The 25576-nt window shown below is 42.6% G+C and overlaps 1 protein-coding gene across 1 annotated transcript in view; it reads left to right on the top strand.

The window, feature by feature from the left end:
- The window catches only part of PTPRN2 (protein tyrosine phosphatase receptor type N2), a 532892-nt gene that overhangs the window by 474144 nt on the left and 33172 nt on the right, over positions 1-25576 (top strand). The window contains exons 15-18 of the mRNA XM_077303428.1: positions 1555-1702; positions 3422-3495; positions 12678-12755; positions 22322-22441. Coding sequence (XP_077159543.1) covers positions 1555-1702; positions 3422-3495; positions 12678-12755; positions 22322-22441 — 420 coding nt within the window. The remainder of the gene's footprint in view (positions 1-1554; positions 1703-3421; positions 3496-12677; positions 12756-22321; positions 22442-25576) is intronic.

Raw genomic sequence — 25576 nt, 5'->3', positions numbered from 1 at the left:
TAATCACCAGCATCTGATAATCAGAAGACATTTTTGGCTTACTGTGGTTAGTAGCCACTCGTTTCCGGAGATCTGTATGTGGAATCATGGTACAATCCGAAAGCACAAGAAGCAGCATCCTCATTGAACCGAAGCAGTTCTAGGTCTGGTGAATGCTGGGAGGGGCTCTTAGACCCCGCCTTCCCCCTCTTACTGTGCCATGAATGAAGGGCAGGTTCTAAATCTACTTTAAAAATTAAAGGACCATACTTACCTGTACCGTTTAACAGATTTAGTAGCTCTTCACAAGGAATATCGGCTGTCCCAATAATCTTAAGCCCTTTTTCCATGCCCCCTCCTGATTTTGTTGCTTACATTTGAAGACATTGCATTGAGATCTGGCATATTGTATGCCTTTGTGTTACAGATCAGCATAGGAAAGAGCAAAATTATGAGGTGAGCAGAATTTGTAATGGAAAAGAAGGGCAGAGTCTCACATTCAAGTGTCTTTTCCCCCGCTTCTCACAGTAGGAGTCAATGAATCTGTCATGGAACTGTAAGAACTCAAATGTTAGATGAGGGCTATATTTGAGCTTTAAATATGCATCTAAAAAGGAATTCACTCCTTGCTCATGTTAGAATCATAGAATCATAGAGTTGGAAGGGGCCATACAGGCCATCTAGTCCAACCCCCTGCTCAACGCAGGATCAGCCCAAAGCATCCAAGAAAAGTGTGTATCCAACCTTTGCTTGAAGACTGCCAGTGAGGGGGAGCTCACCACCTCCTTAGGCAGCCTATTCCACTGCTGAACTACTCTGACTGAAAATTTTTTTCTTGATATCTAGCCTATATCGTTGTACTTGAAGTTTAAACCCATTACTGCGTGTCCTCTCCTCTGCAGCCAACGGGAACAGCATCCTGCCCTCCTCCAAGTGACAACCTTTTAAATACTTAAACCTTTCAAATACTTAAATGTTCCACTACCTGCAGTTTGATCTTCTTCATTTTCTTTCTGTTTGTTCTACTGATAACCTTTTGCCTGCCCTAATCTCTCCAGCAGTGACACGCTCTACTAAATGCTCGGCATTCATGTCAAAGGGGTCATTCTCAAAGGACATGGAACTAGAGAAAGTAGATGAGCAAGTGGGTCCAGTTTCTGCTTTTTCCTTCTCCTGCTGTTATGTTTGCAGTATCCCCCGCCGAGCTGCAACACTCTAACATCTATTTCCAAATTGCACACACAGACTTGGGAGCCCAAGAACTTACTTTCTATGTACCCAAGGGGTTGCATATATACCCATGAAACTTTTGACTGTGAATAGCTCATCTCCTGGCAGCATCACAAGCTGCTTTTAAAAGTCCCCTCCAAGTTCAAAAGTTGCTTTGCTACTTAGTGCTGTATTTGATGCTGTTTGAGCAATTCAAGTCTGAAGCTCTCTTTGGTGTGCAAAGCGTTGTCACACAGTTCTTTGAAACTAGGCAGGGGAATTTTAGTGATCTAGAGTTCATTCATATACGTTTTGGATCACTAGCATGTCAACAGCATTGCTTCTAATGAAACTTTCTCATTTCAGTCATATATGGAAGATCACTTAAAGAACAAGAATCGTCTGGAGAAAGAGTGGGAAGCCCTTTGCACTTACCAAGCTGAGCCCAACGCAACCACCATTGCACATAAGGAAGAAAATATCCAGAAAAACCGCTCACAGGATGTAGTAGCATGTAGGTATACTTACTTTGACCACTCTCCATTTAGTTTCCCCCTTTGACCTACACAGCACTCAATTGACAGAGAGTGCATTCAGAAGTTAGTCACTGTGCAATGAATTTTGAGCAATAAATGTTCAATGTATAGTTCTCTACGTTCTGTGTGAACTGCCCTGAGCCTCGGGAGGGCAGCATACAAACGTAATAAATAAATAAATCTTAGGATATTTTTGTTGTCACGATGTGCATCAGCTGCTTGGAAATCTGTGTGGCTGCTTTGTTGCTGCTTGCAACAAAGTTTGCAAGTGTGGTTTCGTGTAAGAGCATTCATTTCAACTGTACACATAGCACATCTAACCCATGGTTGGTAATGTTGGTCACTCATTCAGAAGAATTCTGGTTTGGCTTCTGGACACAACCATCACATCCATCCATAAAGCAAATTTCGTTCATTCATTCATTCATTCATTCATTCATTCATTCATTCATCCATCCATCCATCCATCCATCCATCCATCCATCCATCCATCCATCCGTTCATTCAAACTTCTATTCTGCCCCCTAGTGAGAACTAGCTGATGTTTGTCTGATAGTGAGCTGCACTGAATGAATGCCTGCTGGCTTCTGTAGATAAGATCCCTGCGTGGCGCTTATGAGGAAAAGCAAAGCTTAGCATGGCCAAGTTGCACAGCCTAGAAGACTTTTTCATTTGGTGTAACGTTAAGAGCAGCAAATTTCTAGCATGGACTTGATGACTCCATTAGACATTCTACACCACCTGCCAGACTGTTAAGGAATACTGCATTTTTCCTAACGAGTGCAGCGTTTCAGGTAACCCTAGCAGATCAGGTTGAACGGTTTGGGAGAGGTGTGGTAATGAAAACATAACCACCAGAACTATCTTATCTATGTTTAATTTTAAGAGTAATCTCCGGCAACTGAAGCATCCCTTTTCTTACAGTGTTATCTGCACGGGCTTTTTCTGAGCATCAGGAGATTGCCACAAGCCATACAGTATCATGAATAAGCCAGCACTGGACCCCAAGTGGAACAGTAATGGTGCTTGCGCCTGGCTATAGATTTCTCCACTCAGAAGCATAGTGCTGGCACATAGATCATCCATGTTAATGTCCTGGCTATATCTGAACTTGTTATCATACTTCCTGTTAAATTCTTGAGTAACAAAACAAGAATGGCGGATGTTGTAGCGCCCTCCTTGGCTCTCCAAAGTTTTCATTTGAGTCATTATTTGAGTTTTCTTTGAGTTGGTCTGTACAAGCTCATAAACAAGTCATGTAACACCTTTTATTGGGACTGAGCAAAATTAACTTGAAGGATATGCAAGCTTCTGCTTCTCCAAACTGTCTCATCAGACTGGATTTTTTAAAATTGGAGGAGTGTATCTGTTTCTTGTCCTGATCTTTGAGGCTTTGTCTTGTAAGCATTCTGTGTGAAATTCTGAGGAGGTTTGCAGATTTAAAGTGGTGCACCCTTGGCCTTCGGGGAGAAAGAAGCACAAAAATGGAAGCATCCAATTGAAAATGCAAAAAGTTGTCAATTAAATGTCTCTGTAGCACCCAATGGAATGCACAAATCCCCTTAAAGGCTGCAAGTTAAAGGGCTAAGGGGTAAAGTAACTCCCCCCTCCCCGTTTGAAAAAAAAAACTAATTGAAAGACTTCCCTTTGCGTGTGTATGCATGCCTTTAAATAAACGTTCCCCTTTTCTTTTACAGACGACCATTGCAGGATAGGTTTGAAAGCTGAAAACAGCCATGACAATTCAGATTACATCAACGCAAGTCCAATTGTGAGTATAGAATCAAAACCAAACCGCTTTCCTCCCTGTGAAGCTAGAAGGTTAATTCTGATGCAGGTTTCTTTCACGGTAGCTGTGTCTTGCATATCTCTGCTCAGCTTTGTCTCACCACAATCCCACGCTATTAAGAAATACGGGCTGCAGAAAATATATATTTTTTGTGGATAATCAGTATTGCATGCATGTGGTAGTATTAGTGTTGGTGACTGGCAAGACAGGCTAAAAATAGCTCACCTTTTCCTTCAGAGCTGTTTTTTGATTGCTCCAGAGCTTTGCCTCTTTAAGCATCAAGTGCTGATCCTAAAATTACTGTGCGTTGCCACGGTGACATCCATCACTTATTTTTCTTCCTGTGTCTTCTTTGACCTGCAGCCTGCCATTTAGTTTTGTTCCTGCCTCTCATAGGAAAGCTAGAGATAACGGGGATCCTTCAAAACGCTTGAGATTTTGATTAATCCCTAGACTAAGTTTGGCTATTCTCACTGGCGTCACTTTCCTTACGGCTATGGGGGAAATCACTATTTCGCAAAAAAAAATTAGGGAAAGCACAAGTGCATCCTCGAGAGAAGTATTTTGTGAAACCAATGAGTAGCAATTGTATATTTATTTCATTAGGACAAAATGGTGGTGTCGAAGGACAGAAATCAAGCTCATAAAACCTGTATCTTTGCAAGGCACAACTGTGGGCCATCGGCTAAAAATGTTCAGATTGGGTTGTTAGCATTCTTTAAGCCAGGGGTAGTCAACCTGTGGTCCTCCAGATGTCCATGGACTCCAATTCCCATGAGCCCCTGCCAGCAAATGCTGGCAGGGGCTCATGGGAATTGGAGTCCATGGACATCTGGAGGACCACAGGTTGACTACCCCTGCTTTAAGCCATTACGGTATCAAGCAGTTAACTAAACTGGGCATGTTTGAGCTGTGGCTTCTTCTTGATTTGAAATCTGACTGACCATGGTAGCTCGGTTCCTTGGCCCTTCTTTCCAGTACCATAAGCATACTTTGGGAGAGAGAAGGATTCCAGACATCCAACCCCTCGTGTTCTTATTACATCTTGAATTGGGGGGAGGGGAGGGGAGGGGAATTAGCTCACCAGTGCCAGGATTTTTGGCACGTTCTGAAAGGCTTCTAAAAACATTTGAACAGGCTTTCATCATTCTGAAAATTTGATACAGTGATAACTCCTAAGTCCACAATAGAAGTCTTGCAGCTATTCACTTTGCAATTAATGCGATGAAACTGTCTCCTTTTAATGTTCATAGTCAGGAGGGGAAATTGGCCCGCTAAACATAGCAGATGTGTGAGTTCTTATAGGAGATTTGAAATACACTGATACATTTTTTTTTCTTATTTATGCCTGCAAAAAAAAAAAAATCATGCCAGCCATTCTTTAAAAATAAAGATGTCGCTGTTCAATTTAAGCAGCCTCCAGCAATTATCACACCAATACAATGGCATGTTTGGTGGATCTGTGCCTTGTGGGGCTTGGAAGTGAAGTGAAAATTGCCATGAATTCCAAGTGGAGAATTAATAATGCTAGAGCAATAAAGTATGAATTGGGCTAGAAAGTTGTATTCTCCACCCCTCAGCATGTGAGTTTCCCTGATGAAGACAGAGAATAGTATATAGCAATTACATTCTGGCCTCGGAAAGGGAGGCTTCCAAGGGTGTGCTTATAGCTTGTGTGTTTCCAGCTTCGGGGTCAGTGGTCCAGCCTCCAGCTGAGATTCATTCAACCTTAGATTGAGTCTAAATGAGTATAGCAATACATGCTAGGGGGAAGTCCTTCTTCACGCTAGACAATGAGTTGGCCACCTGCCCACATATTCCTTTCTTACTCAAAACTACTTAACGCTTCCCCTACCACCATCACTTTCCCATCCCTCCCAGTACATTATGAGAATCCAGGAGTTAGTCTTTCTGTATTGCAAAATGGCACGTAACGAAGTCCGCAAGGGGATCTGATCAGATGTTTAAAATTGTTGTTTTATCACAGACCTGGGCGGAAGGAATACTTAGAAATTCCTTGGAATAAAATCGAGCTGGCAGGTCTCCTTTCTCACTCCTCAAAATAACATCAAATACTATGGTAATAACTCTGCAGCCAGCAGTCCAATGAGAGGCTTGCTATTCCGGCACAAGGAGACCCTGACTGTGCAGAATAAAACTGTGATAATTACATCTGTCATATTTGTACTTAGTCCTCATTAAATTTCGGGGAAGTCATCCAGTAGTAAATAATGTGCAATCTTTGCTTTTAAATCAGAGGTCATGAAAGTAAATGGGAATTCTGTTTTTCCTCTTAGGGTGTTGGAAAGGGAGGGGGGAACCCATCAACTGCATTAAAAAAAAAACAACCCCACACACCACCAACTACCCGTCAGCGTACTTATTATTGAAGCTGCCAGACTGAGAAATGTTATTAACATGACAGTTTGTTCAAACATAGCATACAAAATTTTATCACTGAAAATAGAGGCTGAAGTTCATGGTGACATTCAAAACCAGTTTTCGTTCTTTCATTCCACTATAATTTTTTAAAGAGAGGTTTAAAATTTTAGTACTGTCATCCAAGAGTAACAACAGTTGCCAATTATTGTTCTGTTTCCTGCACCACTTTTGTTTTGAATGGTCGGGTGAAAGTGATGACTAAGTAGCAGTTATACCTGCTGGGGTTGCTTTTTGTGACCGTCTGTCCCTTTTGCTTACAAGTTGTACTTCTTAAAACAATAAACCCTGGCAATGAGGAAGCTCCGTGGCTTTATACAAATATAATTGGCGAGAGATGGATAAATGTAGGTGTTCTATACCTATTAAGTGTGTAATTGTGTCTTTAAAGAAAATCTGTGCTCAGTCAGAAAAAATGTAAAAGCCAGCATGAATATCTAAGGGGAACTTGGCCTGTACTTAGCCATAAGTGTCACAGGGTTCCAAAAAGGAGGGTTACATTAAAAATTCTGAACCTTACCTTGCTTCTGCACAATTTCTGGAGAAAAAAATATTGGAAATCATTTGACTTGGACCACACAGAACACGTATATTTTTGCATATAGTTTCATCGCAAAGAGTGGTGACATGATGTTTAGCATCTTTTAGTTCCTTCTCTTGTCATTAATGAAATGTAATAACCAAGCACCTTACCCCTCTTGTAAGTAGAATTTTTAAAGTTGACATTTTTCAGTGCAAAAGCATATTCATCAAATGTGTTAAAATGAAGAGGCAAAATAACAGCCCCTAAAAAATAAAAACATGATTAGCATTAGGCTGATGAGAACATAAAAATGCATAAAGTGACATATTTTTAAAATTCGGACTGGTTACAGCTATGTATTTGTATTCAGTGTGGTGTTCTTTGCTTTAAGAAATTGTCAATCAACTTTAATTAGAGGGGGTGAAGGAAGCTTAGATGAGTTGCTATTAAAACATTTTGGATTTGGGGATGGCGGTTTGATCTGATCCCCTGCAGGAATTCTCTTCTGATAAGCTGGAACAAGACAGATGGTTCTTTGGGTTTGTCCTTTTTCGTAATGCAGGAACAGTAAGTAAAATTTGAGCTGTTAATTATGCTTTGGTTCTAGTGATCCCTGATCCTATTTATTACCATGTGGAACCACAGAATTAGTGACTGAATTTTACCTTTGTCATTGTAGTGACTGCCTTGCACAATAATGTAATAATTCTGTCATGGGAGAATTACACTTTCCCCCCCAATCAGTCAATTGATTGCCCTTTCACAATTGTATTTCACAATTCACAATGAACTTCTTTTTTGTAATATAAATAGCCAGGCTTGGTCTACTTTATATATTTATAATATGGCTTAAACATCTAGACTTCAATAGACAAGAAAATGGTTGATAGTTTGTCTAGTGAGCTAGTTCCTCAAGATCTTATTCGCCGAAAGGACGTTCTGTTTATTTCACTTCAGTGATGTTTTCTTTACTGTTTCTGTACTCAGAGAAGGTCTTGGCAGTGGTTTAAGAGTCCCTTCATAAGAAATCAGAGCCTCTTGTGGCGCAGAGTGGTAAGGCAGCAGAAATGCTCTCTGAAGCTGCCTGCCCATGAGGTTGGGAGTTCGATCCCAGCAGCCAGCTCAAGGTTGACTCAGCCTTCCATCCTTCCGAGGTCGGTAAAATGAGTACCCAGCTTGCTGGGGGGTAAACGGTAATGACTGGGGAAGGCACTGGCAAACCACCCCGTATTGAGTCTGCCATGAAAACGCTGGAGGGCGTCACCCCAAGGGTCAGACATGACTCGGTGCTTGCACAGGGGATACCTCATAAGAAATCAAAATATGTGCACCAAACGTTGGCTGAAATTCCAACGTTGGTTAAACCAAATATGAGCGAAGCGGCATAACTGGGGCTAGCAGTCTGGAACTATTCACTCTGATTTATAAAAATTGAACGATTAGCTGCATCACCAGTATGAGGGCCCAGGCACAACAGGGGCTTGGTCTTGGGTCTGGTGGTACTGATGCTGGTGCCACTGTATTATGCTTGCCTTAAGACTCTGCGTTTGCCCACTAGTCCTGAGATGAAGTACCATTAAGACTCATGTTTCTGTTCAAGCCTCTTTGGGTTCAACATAATTTGTCTTTTCCCCAAAGCCAGGATACTGCATATATTGTGCCTGCCTCTGTGGTCCGATAAGGCCAGTTCCAGAAAGCAGGGAGAGGACTTTTCTCTTGAGCACACTGCTACTCCTGAGTTATTTTTCTATCTTATCCGCTTGCTGCCCACCTGTCTGCCTGGTAAGTTCATAATAGAGAGCTGGGCCCATTCTGCACACGTTGGATAATGCACTTTCAATGCACTTTAGAAGTAGATTATCCTGTTCTGCACAGGAAAATCCAGCTGCAAAAGCACTTTGAAAGTACATTATCCTATGTGTGCAGAATAGGCCCTGGTTTGCTGGGTGGGTGAGGCTTGGATAGAGAAGTCACTGATTCGCTAATGGCAAATCTGGATGGCTCTTAGTGTGGTGCTAGCCAGAAGAAAATGGGTACCTCTCGGGATGCAGCATCCAGGGGACACGGAAGAGGGCCAGGAGGTTCTCACTGCAGCCTATATCAAGAGTCGTGAGTGTATGTTTGCCTTAAAAGGACACTTAGTACCAAAGCTGAATGGATTTGCCAAATTTCTGGTACCCTTCTAGCTGCCATTGTGCAAGTTACTGCTTGGGCTGAGGGATCAAAAATAACTTAATCAGATTGGGCTGCCCATCTGTTTAGATCCTTTCCACTGAAGTGGGTTATGCCAACTGTTAAAGTTTACATCTCCAAATCCTCCCAAGTACATTTAGACTCTGGAATTTTAGAGTGTGTAAATTAATAAAGGCACCCATTAGTCTTTTCCCCCCACCAGTTACTTTACTCTTGGCAGGAGTCTGCAAGCTCGCTTCTTAACACAAAAGGAAGCTTTCTGTTATCTTGGATTTCCTCTGAGAACATACGCATGCCAGGCACTGCCAGTTCTTAAGCAAGTCTGATAACCTTTCCCCTGTTTGTTTTGCTTGGTGTCAGCAGTAGACAACAGGCAATTTTAAAATTTCCATTTGTCGGAATGGTGTAACACAAACAAACAGAAAGTGACCTGGTTACTACTTTGCACAGTAGCCATCCTCACCGGCGTGCTCCCTCTTCGTATTAGCGTTCTGGGCAACAGAATGTGCAGGGAAGGTAATAATTGCCAACGTCTGGCCCTATTGTTAACTCGATGACACATTTGACCAGTCTTTCCTCATTATGATGTCTGCAGCTCTCCAAGCAGCAGCTTTCTGACAGCAGTTGATTTATCCTGTACGGCCAAGAGTAGCCTCTTCTTGATTTATCAAATCGTGGAGTGTTTAGAGGTATTTCTTCGCTGGCAGTACCACTTACCTCATCGCTAATTCTGTTTTCCCCCTTCTCTTCTACTGTACACGCAGTACAATCGGTTTCGGGGTTTTTTACTACAAAGTTTGGCTGTTTTATTTTGGTTAATACTTTTGACATATCAGCATTTATCTAGGATATTTGTAAATTGATAGGAAGACACAAAAAGCTACAGTCCCAGCCTTTGCCACGAGAACAGTGCTTTGCACAAGCCAGCTCGCGTACCCTACCGTGTAGATTCACTTTGTTTATAGCCCACCTTCCTCATTGAGAAGGCAGATAACAAAATATATATCTTGCTTGAATAACGTGGCAGCATAAGCTATCCAATAAACAATGCATTAGAACTAGGGGTCCAGAAATTAGGAAACGGTGCAAGGAGAAAGCTGTCTATCTCAACCTTTTTATCATTGAAAAACCCCTGAATGTTCTTCAGGTTTTGAGAAGCGGCAGGATCATGCAGAATGTGGTTGGGAATCACAGCTCTGCACACGTCACCTGCAGCCCTCCCCTCCCCACCCCCTCCAGGCCCATTATTGGCCATTTGGGGAGGGGGGGGGGAAGGTCCAAATGACCATATATGGTCATATCAAATTTTAAAAGTCTATAAAAGATTAACTCCCACTCATTCAGGAAACCCTTCCAGGGCTGTCAGGGAACCCAAGGATTTTACGAAACTCTGGATGAGAAAGCCTGCATAACATACCGTAATGAATGCAGCGAGTTGATTACAGGATTAGAAGATAGTGCAGTGAAAGTAAGACAAGACATTAAATATTGCAATAGACCATGATCCTATCAAGCTAATGTCCTAGATTGGTTTATCTCCAGTCCATCACTTGCAGCCTGAAGAGGTCAATCACAAGAACAGTTTTCAATATGATAAATTGTTGTCTCTAAACTGGAAATAATGGCTGTTTTGTTTTAATGGTTTGCTGCTTTTTACACTGTTAACATATTTGTTTATTTGTAAATCACACATAGTAGGATTTGGCTGAGGAAGCACAAACATTTCCGAAACAAATAACGGCTCCACAGAGTGTCTCTAGCCTGGCCTTCCAGTGCCAGCCAAGACCCCCCACGCACACCAATGGCCCACGCCCTTGACGTAGTTCCCCCAGTGCATCAGTCACATCCATCTATTACAGCATGTGTTTGGGGAGAGAAAAGAAGAAGGGAGATGGGCTAAGGCTCTGACCAGGCTAATTTTGGAAGCTAAGCAGGGTCAATGCTGGTTAGTATTTGGACGGGAGAATATTGGAAGGGGTACCATGGTCACTACAGAGAAACAGGCTAGGCCACCTCTGAATGTCTCTTGCCTTGTAAACGCTGCTGAGTTGTCTTAAGTCACATGTGACTTGACAGCAAAAAAAAGGGGGGGTCTTAGGAGGAGGTCAGACAGGGGCAGATAAGGAACTGGATTATCCCAATATGCATATAATCAAACCAGAGTTGAAAGTAATTAAATGAGGGCCCATAGGAAGCCCACAGCATGTTCTTCTTTGTCATATTACCAACAGCTGCTTCAGTGTCAGGTTTAGTTTTTCCCTGGTTCTTAAGTCACCTGAAATAAATAGTGGCCAAGATTCAGAGGCTTTGGGGCTCCCCCCCCCCAAACAATACACACATATGTCCATTGCATAGCAAGCCACTTTTGAAACATGAGATTTTCAAAAGAAGCTTGTGATGCAGGATGGAGGCTTGATGATCAAAGCAGGGGGGGGAAATCCCACTGGGCATGCCGAAGGCATAAAATGAATCTCTAGATCTTGGGCAGTGTAATGAGTACCAAGAAATTTCTAGACCATAATCTCCAAAGTTCTGAAATGGGCTCCAGGGTGAACCATTGTATTGTGGCTCTTATAAATGAAGAGATGTTAGGCTTTTAGATTGTAAGTTTCTATCTCTGGGATGTGTCTTCTTGTATAGCACATTGATGGAGGGTATACAAATAACAACAAAGAGAGTTTCTAACAGGAGCTAGCCTTGAGGTGGACTTTAGAGGAGATATTCTTCTTATTTATTATTTCTTGTGTTTGTTACCCACCCTTTCTCTTGAGACTCCCTGACTTTTCCCTGCTTAACTGAGCAAGATTTGCTTGCCGTGGCCCTGGAGGATCCATTCTCCCCATCCTATTTAATTTGTCATTCAGACCTTCTCAGCCTTCCTCTCCCAGTTGATGCTTGTTGCATGGGGTCTACCCCTGCTGCCTGCTAATCAGTACTGCCTGAGTTGCATTCTAGTTTAAAACAAAAAAAGCAGATCAAGAGATCGGGCCCTTCTAATGGCTTATTTGATAGTTCTGCCCGTTCTGTATCGAGATGTTGTTAATTATACAGCCGTCAACTGTTGTTTAGATTTTTGGTAAAGCAGAGGTACAGGATTCCGTGTGGGGCGGGGGCCGAATTCGGCTGGTCAGGCGTGCTTGTAGAAATAATTCAGATGTGTTCATGCAGGAGATTGGCCTCATTCTCCTTTGTTTTTCTTTTTAAATTCTGTCTAAGCCATAAGGGTTGCAGTCAATGGGGGTTTTGTGGCTTGCTCTTGTTTTTAAATTCCCATCAGCAGATCTCGTCCTTATCCACGAGAATGGGGCCAAAGATTTAGGACCAGAGAACCCACCCATCAGTTTGAAAACACTCATTGTAACCAACTAATCCTATTTACTCTTCGAGGCTTTGTTTCTAAGGATCCCTTTTTTTCTGCTCAGTCACTCTTTGAAATAGATGTAATAATTAAGGTCTTTAAACAGAACTTCCTCTATTGAGGGTTAGAAGCCTGCATTTTAAACAAATGAACTAACTAGAAAAGGCCAGGATTGAGTTTGTTCTCCAGCTTTGGCTTGTTTTTAGATGCATGTGCCCTCAAGAGTGCTATGGTGGAAATGGAAGAGATACTTAACTGTGCTCAGCATTCCTAATGCCCCGTATTGAGGGGGGGGGGAATGTTTGAAGTGGCTGGTGGGTTGCTATGAGACCAGGATCTCCGACTAAATGCTTTTTGTTAGCAAACGCTCCTTAAATGATCTCACGTTACATATTCGGAACATAGATCACGGCTTGTCTGTTGTCTTCGTGTTCGACCACTGGCTCTGTTTTGTTGGGGAAAGGGATTCTTACCGAACTTGTTTTTTCCCCCCTAAAATATTTCAGAAGCTAAGGGCAATGCCTTGCTAGTCGCTGTGTGTCACTAATGCAGTGTGAAAATGTTCTCTCCCCCTGCCCTGGCGCAAACTTCCTTGCCCAGCTGTCTTTGAATTCTAGCTGTAATTGTGGGTCTCCCCCCACTTCTTTTCAGATGGACCATGACCCCCGGAACCCTGCATACATCTCTGCTCAAGGCCCTCTGCCTTCTACCGTCACAGACTTCTGGCAGGTAAAAGCCTTTATTGTTTGGATTTCTCTCTGTTCTGTGCCAAAATTGTGCAATAAGGGTTTGTGTAATTGTGAAGAAATATAACGGGCTGTACTTGATATATGTGAGGTCAACAATTTTCTATGACTGCAGTAATAACTTTGTGTTTGAGCATGCAGAGTTGGTTAAATGCACATACTGGAAGGGTGAGAAAAGGAGGAAAATAACTAACCAGAAATGCCCAGGATTGAGTTTGTTCTCCATCACTGGTCAGACTTTTCCTCCTCAAGGCTAGCTATGTTTTAGCTTGCCTTTTGTGGTTATGTATGTGAATTCCAGGTGTACCTAGTTCAAGCAGCCCCAAAGGTTACAGCAGAAAAAGTGTTAGAGAAGCAGAATCCAAACTCATCAGCTGGAGGTAGGATGAGAGAGAGAGGATGGAGGAAAATGGGAGATGGGCCTAAAGAGACCACTGGCAGAATAGGGAAGGTGTCAAACCACACAAGCCCTGATGGGTGTGTAGAGCACCAAGGCCTGCAGGAGATGTTCTTCTCTAGAAAGATCATAGAACATTGTTTGCCCCTGAATTTGCCAAGGGATTGAATGGAAAGCCTCACTCTTAGCAGTGGACAAGAGGCTTGGTAGCATTTCCAACTTTTGACAAGATTAGCAGCAAATTTAGGGTTGTGTGCTTTAGCTTGGTTCGGCCACCTCGGTGAACACCACAGCCCGAAGCCAGGGCTGCGGCACAGAGAGGAGGGGGCAGCTGGGGTGCCACTGCCACCCGTCCTCTCTGCTTTGCGGCACTGGCCTCCTACACTCCGCTTTGGGATGCGGTGATCACTGAGGCAACCGAACTGAGCTGAAGCGCACACCCCTACTGATGGCATCACTATCCACCATCGGTCCCACCCTCCTCCTAGAGCTTGCTGTTTTCCCGTGTAAGGCTGCACAGAAGCCACAATGATGAAAACAGGGTTGCACTGTCCTGCAACTGTTGTTCATTGAGTGGCCTTCTGTACAGACACACATCCCCTCCCTCCCTTCCCCACTGAGGGCTGCCTATTGTGCATGGGCCTCTTCATGGCAGCAGAGGGAATTGAGAGAAGGAGTACTTGCCCCACCTCTGTCACGTGATCCATTAGGGCAAGAAAAGGGACCTCTATAGACAGAAGGAAGGAAGGCGGAGCACTCCATAGCCTCAAAACTTCTTCAGAAAAGCTTGGGAACTCTTCTCTGTGGCCTGCCCGCAATCATGCAGTCCCATATGTGGCTGTACAGAAGGCCACTCAATGAAAATTGGTACAACCCTGTTTTCTTTTGGCATTGACTTCCATGGACACGTCTGTGTAAAACACCGTGTGTGAGATCCTGTTTGAGACACAGGCTTACTCTGAACACATGCTGGAAGCTGTGCATGCTCCCAGACATTTCTTACTACCGTACCCACTTCACATAGTACCTGTCTAATGATGATGGGTGTACAAGGTGGGAAAATGTCATTTGCATACCACTACTGTGCGTTCTCATTTTGCAAGTATTTGCTAATACAAGTGCATTGCTGCAAACTGACCGATAACGAGCTGTTGGAAGCCAGATCCGTTTACACGTCGCTGGGGCTTCCCTCTGGTACAGGAGAGGCGTCTCCTAATTAGGGTAGTCTTCTCATATTATGAATGGGATTTAAGCTTTCTGCTGTGAAAAATTGCATCTTTTAAGCAAAAGAATACTTGCATCTTTTTTTTAATTGAATGAATGAGAGTGCCCTAAACGTAAAGTTTATTCCTATTGTATTTCTGTTTGTTTGCTCTGCTTTGCCCTTACTGATAAAGCCCTCAGTCCTGGTTCACACTTGCTTGGAAATAGTTTTGCATGTCATTTGGCCTTACTTCCCAGCAAAGGGCGCTATCTTTGCATTAGAATATCTAGAGTCAAAAGTTTATCCCCGCCCCCATCTGTTGGTCTCCAAGGTACTCCTGGCTGTACTAATTTAGCTAGCTAATTATCATTTTCATTTTGTATGGATTTGTATGAACACGTCACATGTGCGTTTCATTGTCTTTTGACCCCACTGTTTACATATTTAGCTCTACATTAAAATGTGTGTGTATATCGAATCAAATCTCAGCTCCCTTATGGAGACCCCATAGGACAGGGGTAGTCAAACTGCGGCCCTCCAGATGTCCATGGACTACAATTCCCAGAAGCCCCCTGCCAGCGAATGCTGGCAGGGGGCTCCTGGGAATTGTAGTCCATGGACATCTGGAGGGCCGCAGTTTGACTACCCCTGCCATAGGATTTCCAAGGCAAGAGATATTCAGATGTGATTTGCCATTTCCTGCCTCTACATACCAATCCTGAATTTTCTTGATGGTCTTCCATCAAAATGTTAACCAGGGATGACGTTGCTTAGCTTCTGAGATCAGGCTAGCTTGGGTATATTTCATCTGAAGATCTTGCCCACAGAAGGCAACAAATACTACTCATCAAGTTGTCACAGAATTCCTTATTGTGTTTGCTTCAATAGACACTTGACATTTTTAATTGGAGTTTGAGCACAGTGGTACAGACTCCCCAAGTACACATGCTTAGGATTGTGTTGCATGTTTTAAGAGTGCAGTTGAAATTCTTATCAGAACACACAGCAAACTGATAACTTGGAGTCTGCATGAAAGAATCTTCCAGTACTGGATGTGCAGAGAGGTCCAATCATTAGCCCATAAGCCATAAGTCACAGTGTTTAGGCACTATCACAAAGGTCCTGTAACAGTCCAACATCAGAGAGGTATTATAGTGTGTTGCATACGGAGAAGTGATATCACTTGTTTGATGTTACATTTAGGCATGTCCACTCAGTTCACCTGAACTGAAAAAAATACCTTATCCATGTTTTCCTTATATTTCTGGACTGAATGCCGATTCTCTAATGTGCTTTGGGTACCAGCATAGGTGACCTGAATAAAAGCCAAATTATTTCGGCTTTGGGGGGGGCATATTCAGCAGCTGTACCACTGAAATGGCTGCCAGCCATTTAAACTTAAATGTAACAGCACGGCAGTTACTGTGTCAGCATATATTAATAAGCCATGGCAAAAATTGAGTGTATTTTTTTTTCAAACAGCCTTATTGCAAATAATACAAAACATAATTGTTTTGCCCAACAACCAACAATGGCTAGAAAGTACACAACGTTTAATACACAAAGCCACCAGTTCAAGCTATTTTTTGGCCAAGTCTTCTTCAGAAATTCATTTAAAGAAATCAAGTTGGTCGGAGCTCCAAAGACTCTTGACTGGATCCAAGACTGAGGGTGACCAACCTTGGCTACTGATACATTTTGTTGCTTCTCGGAGTCTCAAAGCAGCTTACAATTGGCTGTGCTTCCTCCCATCAGATACTCTGTGAGGTAGTTGAGGCTGAGAGAGCTATGACCGGCCCACGGTCACCCAGCTGGCTGCATGTGGAGGAATTAGGAGACTTTTCTCGACAGGATCAGTTGTTTGGTGGGTTCTGTGAGAGAGCTGTTTGAAGCAGCCCCCCAACGGATCCCAAACCTAACAGTTTGACAGGCATTTTAAGGGATCTTACTCCCTGTAAATGCCAAGTTCAGCTTTCCTGAATATTTCCTGAACAAGATACTCAGGAATATCTCACTGAATTGAGATTTGGGAATATTTTACTGAATTTTATTTATTATGGACAATGCAAATTTTGTATGGTTTTGTATGGTTGTATGGTTATCGAGAAATATCGATATTTTTGGGGTGAGCAAGCGGCAGAGTGGTAGGGCAGCCCCCGAGGCAGCAGCTGGGGAGGAGGACGAGGAGGCGCTGCAGCTTGGTACCGACTGATCCACAGACCGGGACCGGTCTCCGGACCGGGGGTTGGGGACCATTGCTATAGGCATCACCTCTGCTCAGTAAAATAGGAAAAACAAAGCAGACCATGAAGGTATTATTCCCAAATTATAATCCTGTTTTCAAAAGAGGCGGGAAGATTGCCTCCTTGAGGAGAAGGAACATCTAGCTAAAGTTTTGTTTAGATTGATGATCAGCTACAGTTAAGTACAACACCGTTGTCTGGCTTACAGTACTCTATGCCTATAGTGACATCAGTAAGCCAGTGGTAGCCACAGGAAAACAGCATCAGCTTGTAAGGCCCACCTGTGATCTGAGAGCAGAAAATACTGAAAAGGCTAGAGCAGGGGTAGAGAAAAGGCTAGAGCAGGGGTAGTCAAACTGCGACCCTCCAGATGTCCATGGACTACAATTCCCATGAGCAAATGCTGGCAGGGGTTCATGGGAATTGTAGTCCATGGACATCTGGAGGACCACAGTTTGAATACCCCTGGAGAGAATGAGGAGACCCAGTGGGAGTACGAAAATACAGCCTGTGTTTTATACTGATAGGCATTTCGTTAGTACCACATTTGATTATGCCTTATTAAACCATGCATTTATCAATTTGTACTCTGGTGTTTTTCTCCTTTTTCTCTCTCTCTCCAAAACCTTAATAGGAGGCATGCTTTAGTGAGATTACTAGCATGCTTAATATATTGTGTTGGCTAAAATACAGCCCAGGCCTACTGGAAACATAGGCATAAAAAGGGAATTATATATATTTTTTGCAGAATGTAGGACTTTTCATTTACTTAAGTTGTTTCTGCTTAGTCGCTAATGTCCAGGTTGGCAGCATTGTAACAAAAAGAGTTTTTTGTAAACCGTTTCAAGAGCTAATCCTGATGTTTATCCTTCAGCCTCATGGAATGCAATAAATCCTGAACTCTACTCACCCACACATCTTTATTATTTCTCAGATGTCCAAACCACTAAATTGCTTTTTCCCCAAAATAACACATGTTCTCCAGCTGTTCTAGTTAGGAGAGATTCATTAATTGCAGGAGTTAATTAAGGGCTTTGTGTGTATGTGTCTCTGTACACACAGAACTGATGTGTGCTGGGCAAATAATCATCTAAACCAGGGGTAGTCAAACTGCGGCCCTCCAGATGTCCATGGACTACAATTCCCAGAAGCCCCTGCCAGCATTCGCTGGCAGGGGCTTCTGGGAACTGTCGTCCATGGACATCTGGAGGGCCGCTGTTTGACTACCCCTGATCTAAACCGTGGTCTCTGTACATCACGTAATTGGGAGCTTCTGCATGTACAGGATCTAGACTGGCCACTTGGTACAGGCTCTGCCCATGGCCAGCGTGGGTGAAGCAGAGCCTACTTATTTATTAGCTGCTGTAGCTGATGCTTTGTGAGTAACTTCCTCTCTCAGACTGTCTTGATTCTTGCTCAAAACAGGTATTTTTCATTCTTCTCAGAACCTCTCATTTTTGTATTCTGCATGCCTGTGGAGACAACTTTGCAGTGTTGTTCCTCTTGTGTGGGCGGGGATTGCCCACCATGGACTGGCACAGTGTCTTGGCTGCTATGTTGAGAAGAAGAAACCCTGCCAGCATAGTCAAAAATTCACCAAGCAAACCCACCAAAGCCCATTGGAATAGGCACTTTCTTCCAAACCTCTTGCTTTCCCTTCTTATTCATCCTTGATTGATATTGAGGTTGACTTAGTTCCATCTTGGCTATCTAAAGCAACGTACTCTTGATTGTGATTTCAGGAGACCTTTAGAGTCAAGTGTCACCTTTAAGACCTAAAAAGTTTTATTCCAGTTTTATTATTGTTGGTCTTAAAGGTGCCACTCGACTCTAAATTTGTTCTGCTGCTTCAGACCAACATTTGAACGTATCTTCAGGAGACTTTATTGAACTGGATTCCAAGACTTCTGGTACTCACCATTAGTCCACATGGGAAAGTCAGGATTCTTCTTCTGCTTAGGAACATCATCTTTGGACTATAAGAAGAAAAAGAAGAAAGACAAAGAGAAACCTAAGTCTTCAGAACTAACCTTTTGCTGAACAATCTGTTCAGCCCCATCTACTGTGATGAGGATATTTTCCATATTTCCACATTTTAACTTAGGCTAGGAATGTTTGATCATCTCCCAGAATGCATGTCTCCTGAGATCCAGATTATGCACTCCATGTCAGAGGGGATAAATTGAAGATACATCCTTGAACACTCGTGTATTTCTTTCTCAAGGACAGCCATCTGAATGCAGTGTTTTGAAGAGGTGCTCATCCCATCAATTCCCCTGTCAGGATCAGGGGATGCTTTAGGATGCTTAGGGCTGATCCTGCGTTGAGCAGGGGGTTGGACTAGATGGCCTGTATGGCCCCTTCCAACTCTTTGATTCTATGAGTCTATGATCAAGAACGATATCACCACACTTTTCAATTCTGGGATCTTTCTCCAGGATCCGGTTGTTACAGCCAATATACTTACTAGTGAACTTTCCCCCAGTTGTTATTGAAATTCTTACCTGCATCGGAGCTGGTTCAGCTTCTCTAATCATTGGGACTATTGTGGGGATTGGGAGTGGATACCTTCTCCAAGAGGCCCATGGTGGGATCACAGTCTATTCTACTACTATTGGTCCCACTCACTGAGATAATTGTATTGCCAAATTTGAGATGTATCCTGTACTCGGACCCAGCACTGTCCGCTGGATCTCAAGACGGTGGGAACTTGATAACACTGTTGGCTGCTCTATCTGAAATTCAACATCACCCACCTGTTTCAATATAGTTTGATCTGGACAACTGGCATCAGGCCACAAGACCTTCCCTTCGGTGGTAAGGCATTGTTTATTAAAACAGAAAAATTGACCTATGAGATTGAGTGTGGAGGACATTTTCACCAGCTTGGTTTAGGAAGATGTGCAACCACGGTTCTGTTTCAGAGGGCATTTGGAGGTGTAGGAATGGTTTCAGAAGAGTTAGCTCTTCTGAATGTTTTATTTAATTCATTGGAACTTTGCCGTTCTCCTTAGGGGGGCTTCAAGTCTTATATTGTTCTCCTATCCATTTTATTCTCACAAACACCCTGCAAGGTAGTTTAGATCAGGAAAGTATGACTGGTCTAAGGTCATCCAGTGAGCTTCCAGGGCATGAGGGGGGATTCAAACCCAGGTCTCCTAGATACTGGTCTGATGCTCCTAACACTTTGTATCAAGCACTGTCTATTGTCACAGAGAACATTATGGTGCACAAGCAAAATAGCAGTATGAATGCTGCTCCTGACAAAATGGGAAAACATGGCAGATATCAGTGTTAAATATGACTACAATATCCTAGAATTCCATTGTTTGAATTCAACTGTCTTGCTAGTTTGAGTACCCCGTACTTCATAAAATGACTTGGGGGAAAATGGTACCCTAGAGTGATGTTGAAATTGTTTATTTAAATTAAAGTTCATTTGAATTTATGCATAAAGGTAATTTTCAGAGATCTGAGATGGCTTCTGTGTAATGAAATGTTTCTGAAGCCAATGAAGAGGCTTACCAGACTGTAAGGACTATACGTCCTGCTTCCAAACGAGTGGGCTTCCATAATGTTACACTTGGGTGGCACAAGCAACTGCTCGATGATTAGTTTATGACCTAGATCATTGTGTTTTTATTACACTCATAAAAACCGTGTTTCTCCTCATTTTCGTAATGGCTTCATTGAGCTTCTGTACCTTCTAAAGGCACATTAAACTGTTAGATGATAGAGGCACCAACTACCAGGGACAGTTTGTTAGAGGGGTTTGCGTAGCGCAGATTCCTAAAAGCAAGAATCATAGTTTAAACTCTGTGAAGTGTGTGAACTGATGGCACTGGTAGTATCTTTTAATATAGTTGTTTTCTTGGGGTGGGGAGGCTGGAATCGATAACACAGGTCCCTGAAGGAAGCAGAAAAGTGAGTTTTCTTAAATAAATTCCGTCATCTTATTTTTTGCTGTTCAGAATGGGTCTTCCCTCAGTGTTTTTTGTGGGACCAGAAAATCATTTGAGTGGAAGCCCTGAGATCATTTCCCAACCAGAGGCTTCATGCCGGGCTGCAGGCTGCGGTTTGAGCTGGGTCAGGTTGTCCCGCCTCTTCCTCCTCCCGCACAGGGGAGCATTTGGCCCAGGGCACCTTGTCCGTCTCAGATTTGTGCTCCCGCATGGGAGCCGTGGCAACAAAGTTCCCAGTGCGGAAACAGTCTGAATGTTATTAGGAGACCTTTTCTGGGACATCAAGAAATAAAATTCTTATTTACGCCTCTCTTAAATATAGGAAAATCTCAAAAGAAAACAGTATTTGAAATTAGTCTGTCACTACAGTATGTAGACCTTCGTTCTTTGTTTAAATAAATTAAATGCTTGTTTGTCTTTGTTAAAGAAAACAGAATTCATTGTCTTATAAATAAAGCAAGTGAAATGAGGGCTAGCCCCTCCCCATATATATAATATATATATATATATATATATACACACACATACCCCACAAAGGGGAGAGAAGCCTTTAATTCAGTGCCCCCTTTCTGTGCTGCTTATGCGAATGCTGCCTTCTTCTTGTTTACTCTATTTACATCTCAATGCTGTTGCTTATAAATATTTTTGCAAAGTAAATATAACCCTTTTGCAGAGAGATCAGTTTCCCTTTCATGGGGTAATTTTGTATGCTAATAAAAAGACAATGAAAGTTGCATTCAAATATAGCATCAATGTACACCATGATAAAGACTTTTGGTGATTATGCAGCTCCATATTAATTCAGAGGAGGGGTTTTGTTCCACAGCGGGCTGAGCTTGCCACACAGATATGCCGTCCTAGCTGGTTTTGCTGCTTTGTGAATAACATCCAACAGATCTTTAATTGGGGGTGACTTTGATTCTTGTTTGCTTGCTCAGTCATTAAGCGGAAATGCCTTTAAAGTTGTCCTGTTCTCATATTTCCAGTATTTTGGGTAAACATGGTTTGATAGTAAGATATCTGACATGTCTTTTTTTTTTTTTGAACATTTATATCTATTGTAATTTGAAACCAGTAGATTAAATTTTCTCATAAGCAGAACTGCTGGCCTGCTAAAATGGTTCAGATTTGGGAGAGGCATGTGTGATATTTGAAATATAAAACTTGTCAATCAGGGTTGTGGGTATTTTGTTGTTGTTTTAATCTGAATGTATGGCCATTCTATTAAAATAGGAACCCAGCTGCTGTTCTTTTAACAAAACAATGATCTAGAAGAAACCAAGCTAAGGATGCAGGCAGCATGACAGATTTTATTGGTATCTTGTTCATTATGCACATCCATATAGGGATGGCATACCAAAAACCATGCAGCGGATTGTTATTGTTGTTGTTGTTGTTTTAAAAAAAACATTAACCATTGTTTCCTCTGTAAAGTGGGAGTGTGAAATTGAGAAGAAAAAAAAAAGAGCCGAAGATAATTCTAAAGAAAAGCACAGAGGCTATTTTCACAGTATTTGGATGTATTCTTTGGAAATTCTTTAATATTTCATGTAACATGCAAAATATGATGTCAGTTTATTCAGAACTTTGGAAGCAGCTGCAGAGAAAAATGTCTAATGAAAATGAAATACATTTCCTGTGAATGGAATAAATTTTGATTGTGTGTCTGAGTGCAGTAATTATACATGTCATGCAGTAATTAGGCAGTCACAGTGTGGCCACGGTGTCTTTCTTTGTCTGCAGATGGTCTGGGAAAACGGCTGCGTCGTTATTGTCATGCTGACATCCCTTGCTGAAAATGGAGTCAAACAGTGCTACCACTACTGGCCAGACGAAGGGTCAAACCTCTACCATATCTACGAGGTACTTAAACAAAATATCTGCTTGTAAACCTGACAGTAAGTGTGTGGATTGATTTCATACAGAGCAAAATATTGCTTAATGGGATTTGACCTGCAGGCTGAGTCGAGGTCTACCGTAAAATGCAGTCTTGTGGTTCTTGAATCATTTCAGCTTCATTGAAAATTCTGTGCATATCTTGATAGCGGGGTTAGCCGAGAAGCAGTTCCATACAGATTCTAAATATATACATGGCCAAAGAGGTTTGCAAATTAGAATGCTTTTTTTCCCCCCCTAAGAGGTTCAAATACAAACAAGGATGGAATTAAAATTTATACATTATAAGAAAATATTGTGCCTATAAATATTTAACAGCAGCTGTGGCTTCTACAGCTTATTAAAAAATCCTGCTTATCATTTTGATAGTTAAACTAATTGTTTGGCTTTTTTTCTACTGGAACCTATAGGTTGATGTAGCTAAGATGCCCCAAAGAGACACAATATGGGAGCATTCTGTGGTCAGCAAGCAAGGTCAGGTCATAATCACTCTGCAGCTGGCCCAACGCAACCCCAATTTAGAAATAAACCGAACTATACCAAGTCCATGCCCACAATGATTCCAGTCAAATTTAGCGCTGAGGTACCCTGATTCCCACTTGGCCTCACCTTTATATATCCAGGGGGTAATATTCCACTTGGATGGATTATAATACAATAAAAAGAATAAATGAAACACAGCACTTATTCTGAAGCAAAAGTCTTTAAACAAAGCTTCTTGTGTACTGTACAGGACTGTCTAGAACAGCCATTCTCAAAGGGGGCCATATGGCACATTTCAAGGGGGCCACAGACTGAAAAATGTGAGGGGAGCCCAAAGGGTTTATGGGGGGGGGCTGGTAACTGAACCAATCAAATCCCCCTTTTGTCACATATGACATCTTGAATTGCTAGAAAGTTGGACCTTCATAAGTGGAAAGAAAAAAAACAACCATGTAATCCATTCCTTTGTGTGTGCTTGAATTAACACATTTAAGAAAAAAAATGAATGCACATGCTTCTCTTGGGCAAATGTCTTGCAAGCGCATAAGACAAGGTACGTTGAATGTAGCTAGTTCACTCTTAGCTTAGCCTAAGTCATCATGCAAGTGACCAAGCTACTATAGGGGTCTCTGGAATCTGAAAAGAGCTCCTAAAATGGCAATGGCCAAAAAAAGGTTGAGAATGGCAGGGCTAGAAGATGCAAATGCAGAGGCCTGGGTAACCAGATCTGGTCAGCCTCTCAAAATCTTTGAGGGACAAGCATTTGGATATCCAAAAAGCTATTAGAGAGCTCACCCCATAAGCCAGAGGCTCTCAACCTTCCTAATGCTGCGACCCTTTAATATAGTTCCTCATGTTGTGGCGACCCCAACCATAAAATTATGCAAGGGTTCTTTCACTGAAATTAAACCAAAACTGGCCAATGGCATGAAGATTCATTGTTCATGATTGTATATAAATTGGTTATGAATTGTATATAAATTGGAGGGCACCTTTGGGAGGTGCGACAACAGTGTCAGCACCCCTCCCCCCCTCCAACCAAGCTGCTCGCCATGCTGTGACCTCTGTGAAAGGGTTGTTTGACCCCCAAAGAGGTCCCAACTCCCAGATTGAGAACCACTGCTATAAGGTTACCTGAGCAGCACGTACCATAATGTGGACATAACTTTTGAGAAGTCATGACCCCTTGCCCCTGTTCAATCAAACTGAAATAAAAGACCAGAATCAGAGCACATTCTGTCCTTAACATCCCAGTGTATAGATAGGTTCACATGGAAGAAGACATTTCCAAAGGTAGCCTGGGCCCCAGCCATTTCTTAGATTCCAGATAAATGCAAATTTACCCGTGATTATGGTAATCAGATGGATTAGGTTTCCTTGGGAGCAGATTACCTTTCAGACATGCTGCCGGCCATGGAGTAACTGCCCTGCAGTAGTAATGATCATGCAACCTGATACGGATTTGGTGTCTCAGTTTGTTGAACTAGTGCAATGCCGCAAATTGACTCTGGTCACTGCAACTCTGCTGTAAGAATGACTTACCTAGCAGTTCTGCTAAAAGCGGCCAAGAATCTTACCCCACACTTAGGAGTCCGTTGCTGCATGAAGTGTTGGGTCTGATTTTATTTTGCAAGGTATATCCGGCAAACTAGTCTGCAATGCTCAGAATAACAGATAAATAGTGGCAGGCAGAGAAGTGGTGGTTAGGCAGTTGTTATATCAGTGCTCTGCGGGAGCTTCTGGCATTCCGTAGGGCCTGCAAAATGGAGCTCTTCCGCCAGGTCGTTGGCTGAGGCCGGGCGACAAGGAAGATCAGGGTCCCCTATGGGAGTGATTGGAGCAGCAGCAGCAAATGCCAAAAGCGCCCTCTGTCTCCCTGCCCTCTAGAATAGGTTGGTCCTCGGGGTGGGTGGTAGGTAGGAGCATTGCTGGCTGCACCCTGATTGGCCCTATTCCAGCTTGGACAGCCGGACACGTCCCATCCCCCAGGCTGTTTCACAAATATATAGATGAACCTATATAGCATTACCATGGATGGATGGATAAAAATATATTCCTCCCCGCCCAGTAGTGGCTAAATCTTGGCTTACAAGCTACACGCAACTCTTCAATTAAATTTGCTAAGAGTCAGGACACGGAGGCCAGGGAGATGCTGTCTACCCTCTGTATTCTGCTGTCTTCTTCTAAAGGCGGGAAGAGAAAGTCAAGAGGAGAGGCTTGAAGAACAGGATGGGAACAAGAGGGGAAATCCATAAAAATGGGTCTATATAGTGTATTACTGTTTTGTATTTTGTACTGGTCGTTGACCGAAATAAATGTATCTATATATCTGTCTATCCTCCATAAAAATGGAACCAGGAACTCTAGGAGGCTGAAGATAACCAGAGAAGGTGGCTTTATTCCCCTGGAAAACTGGACTTCCTTTGAACCTGGATGGCAAGCATTAATTTTATTTAATGACGTAGCATTCTTTTCAGCTTGGCTACTTCATAAGCTCTGTTTAGAAGCTGGCTTATTTAGCCATCCACAGAAATAAAAGGATTTCCACTTGAATGTGTTGAGAATCCAGGCCATCCAACAAGTTACCAGTGGTGAAGTTGGTAGCGGGACCTCCTTGGA

Source organism: Paroedura picta, chromosome 11, assembly GCF_049243985.1.
Source record: "Paroedura picta isolate Pp20150507F chromosome 11, Ppicta_v3.0, whole genome shotgun sequence".
Classification (NCBI taxonomy): domain Eukaryota; kingdom Metazoa; phylum Chordata; class Lepidosauria; order Squamata; family Gekkonidae; genus Paroedura; species Paroedura picta.
Note: the sequence above shows the minus strand (reverse complement) of the source record. Positions and strands in the feature narration are given on the sequence as shown.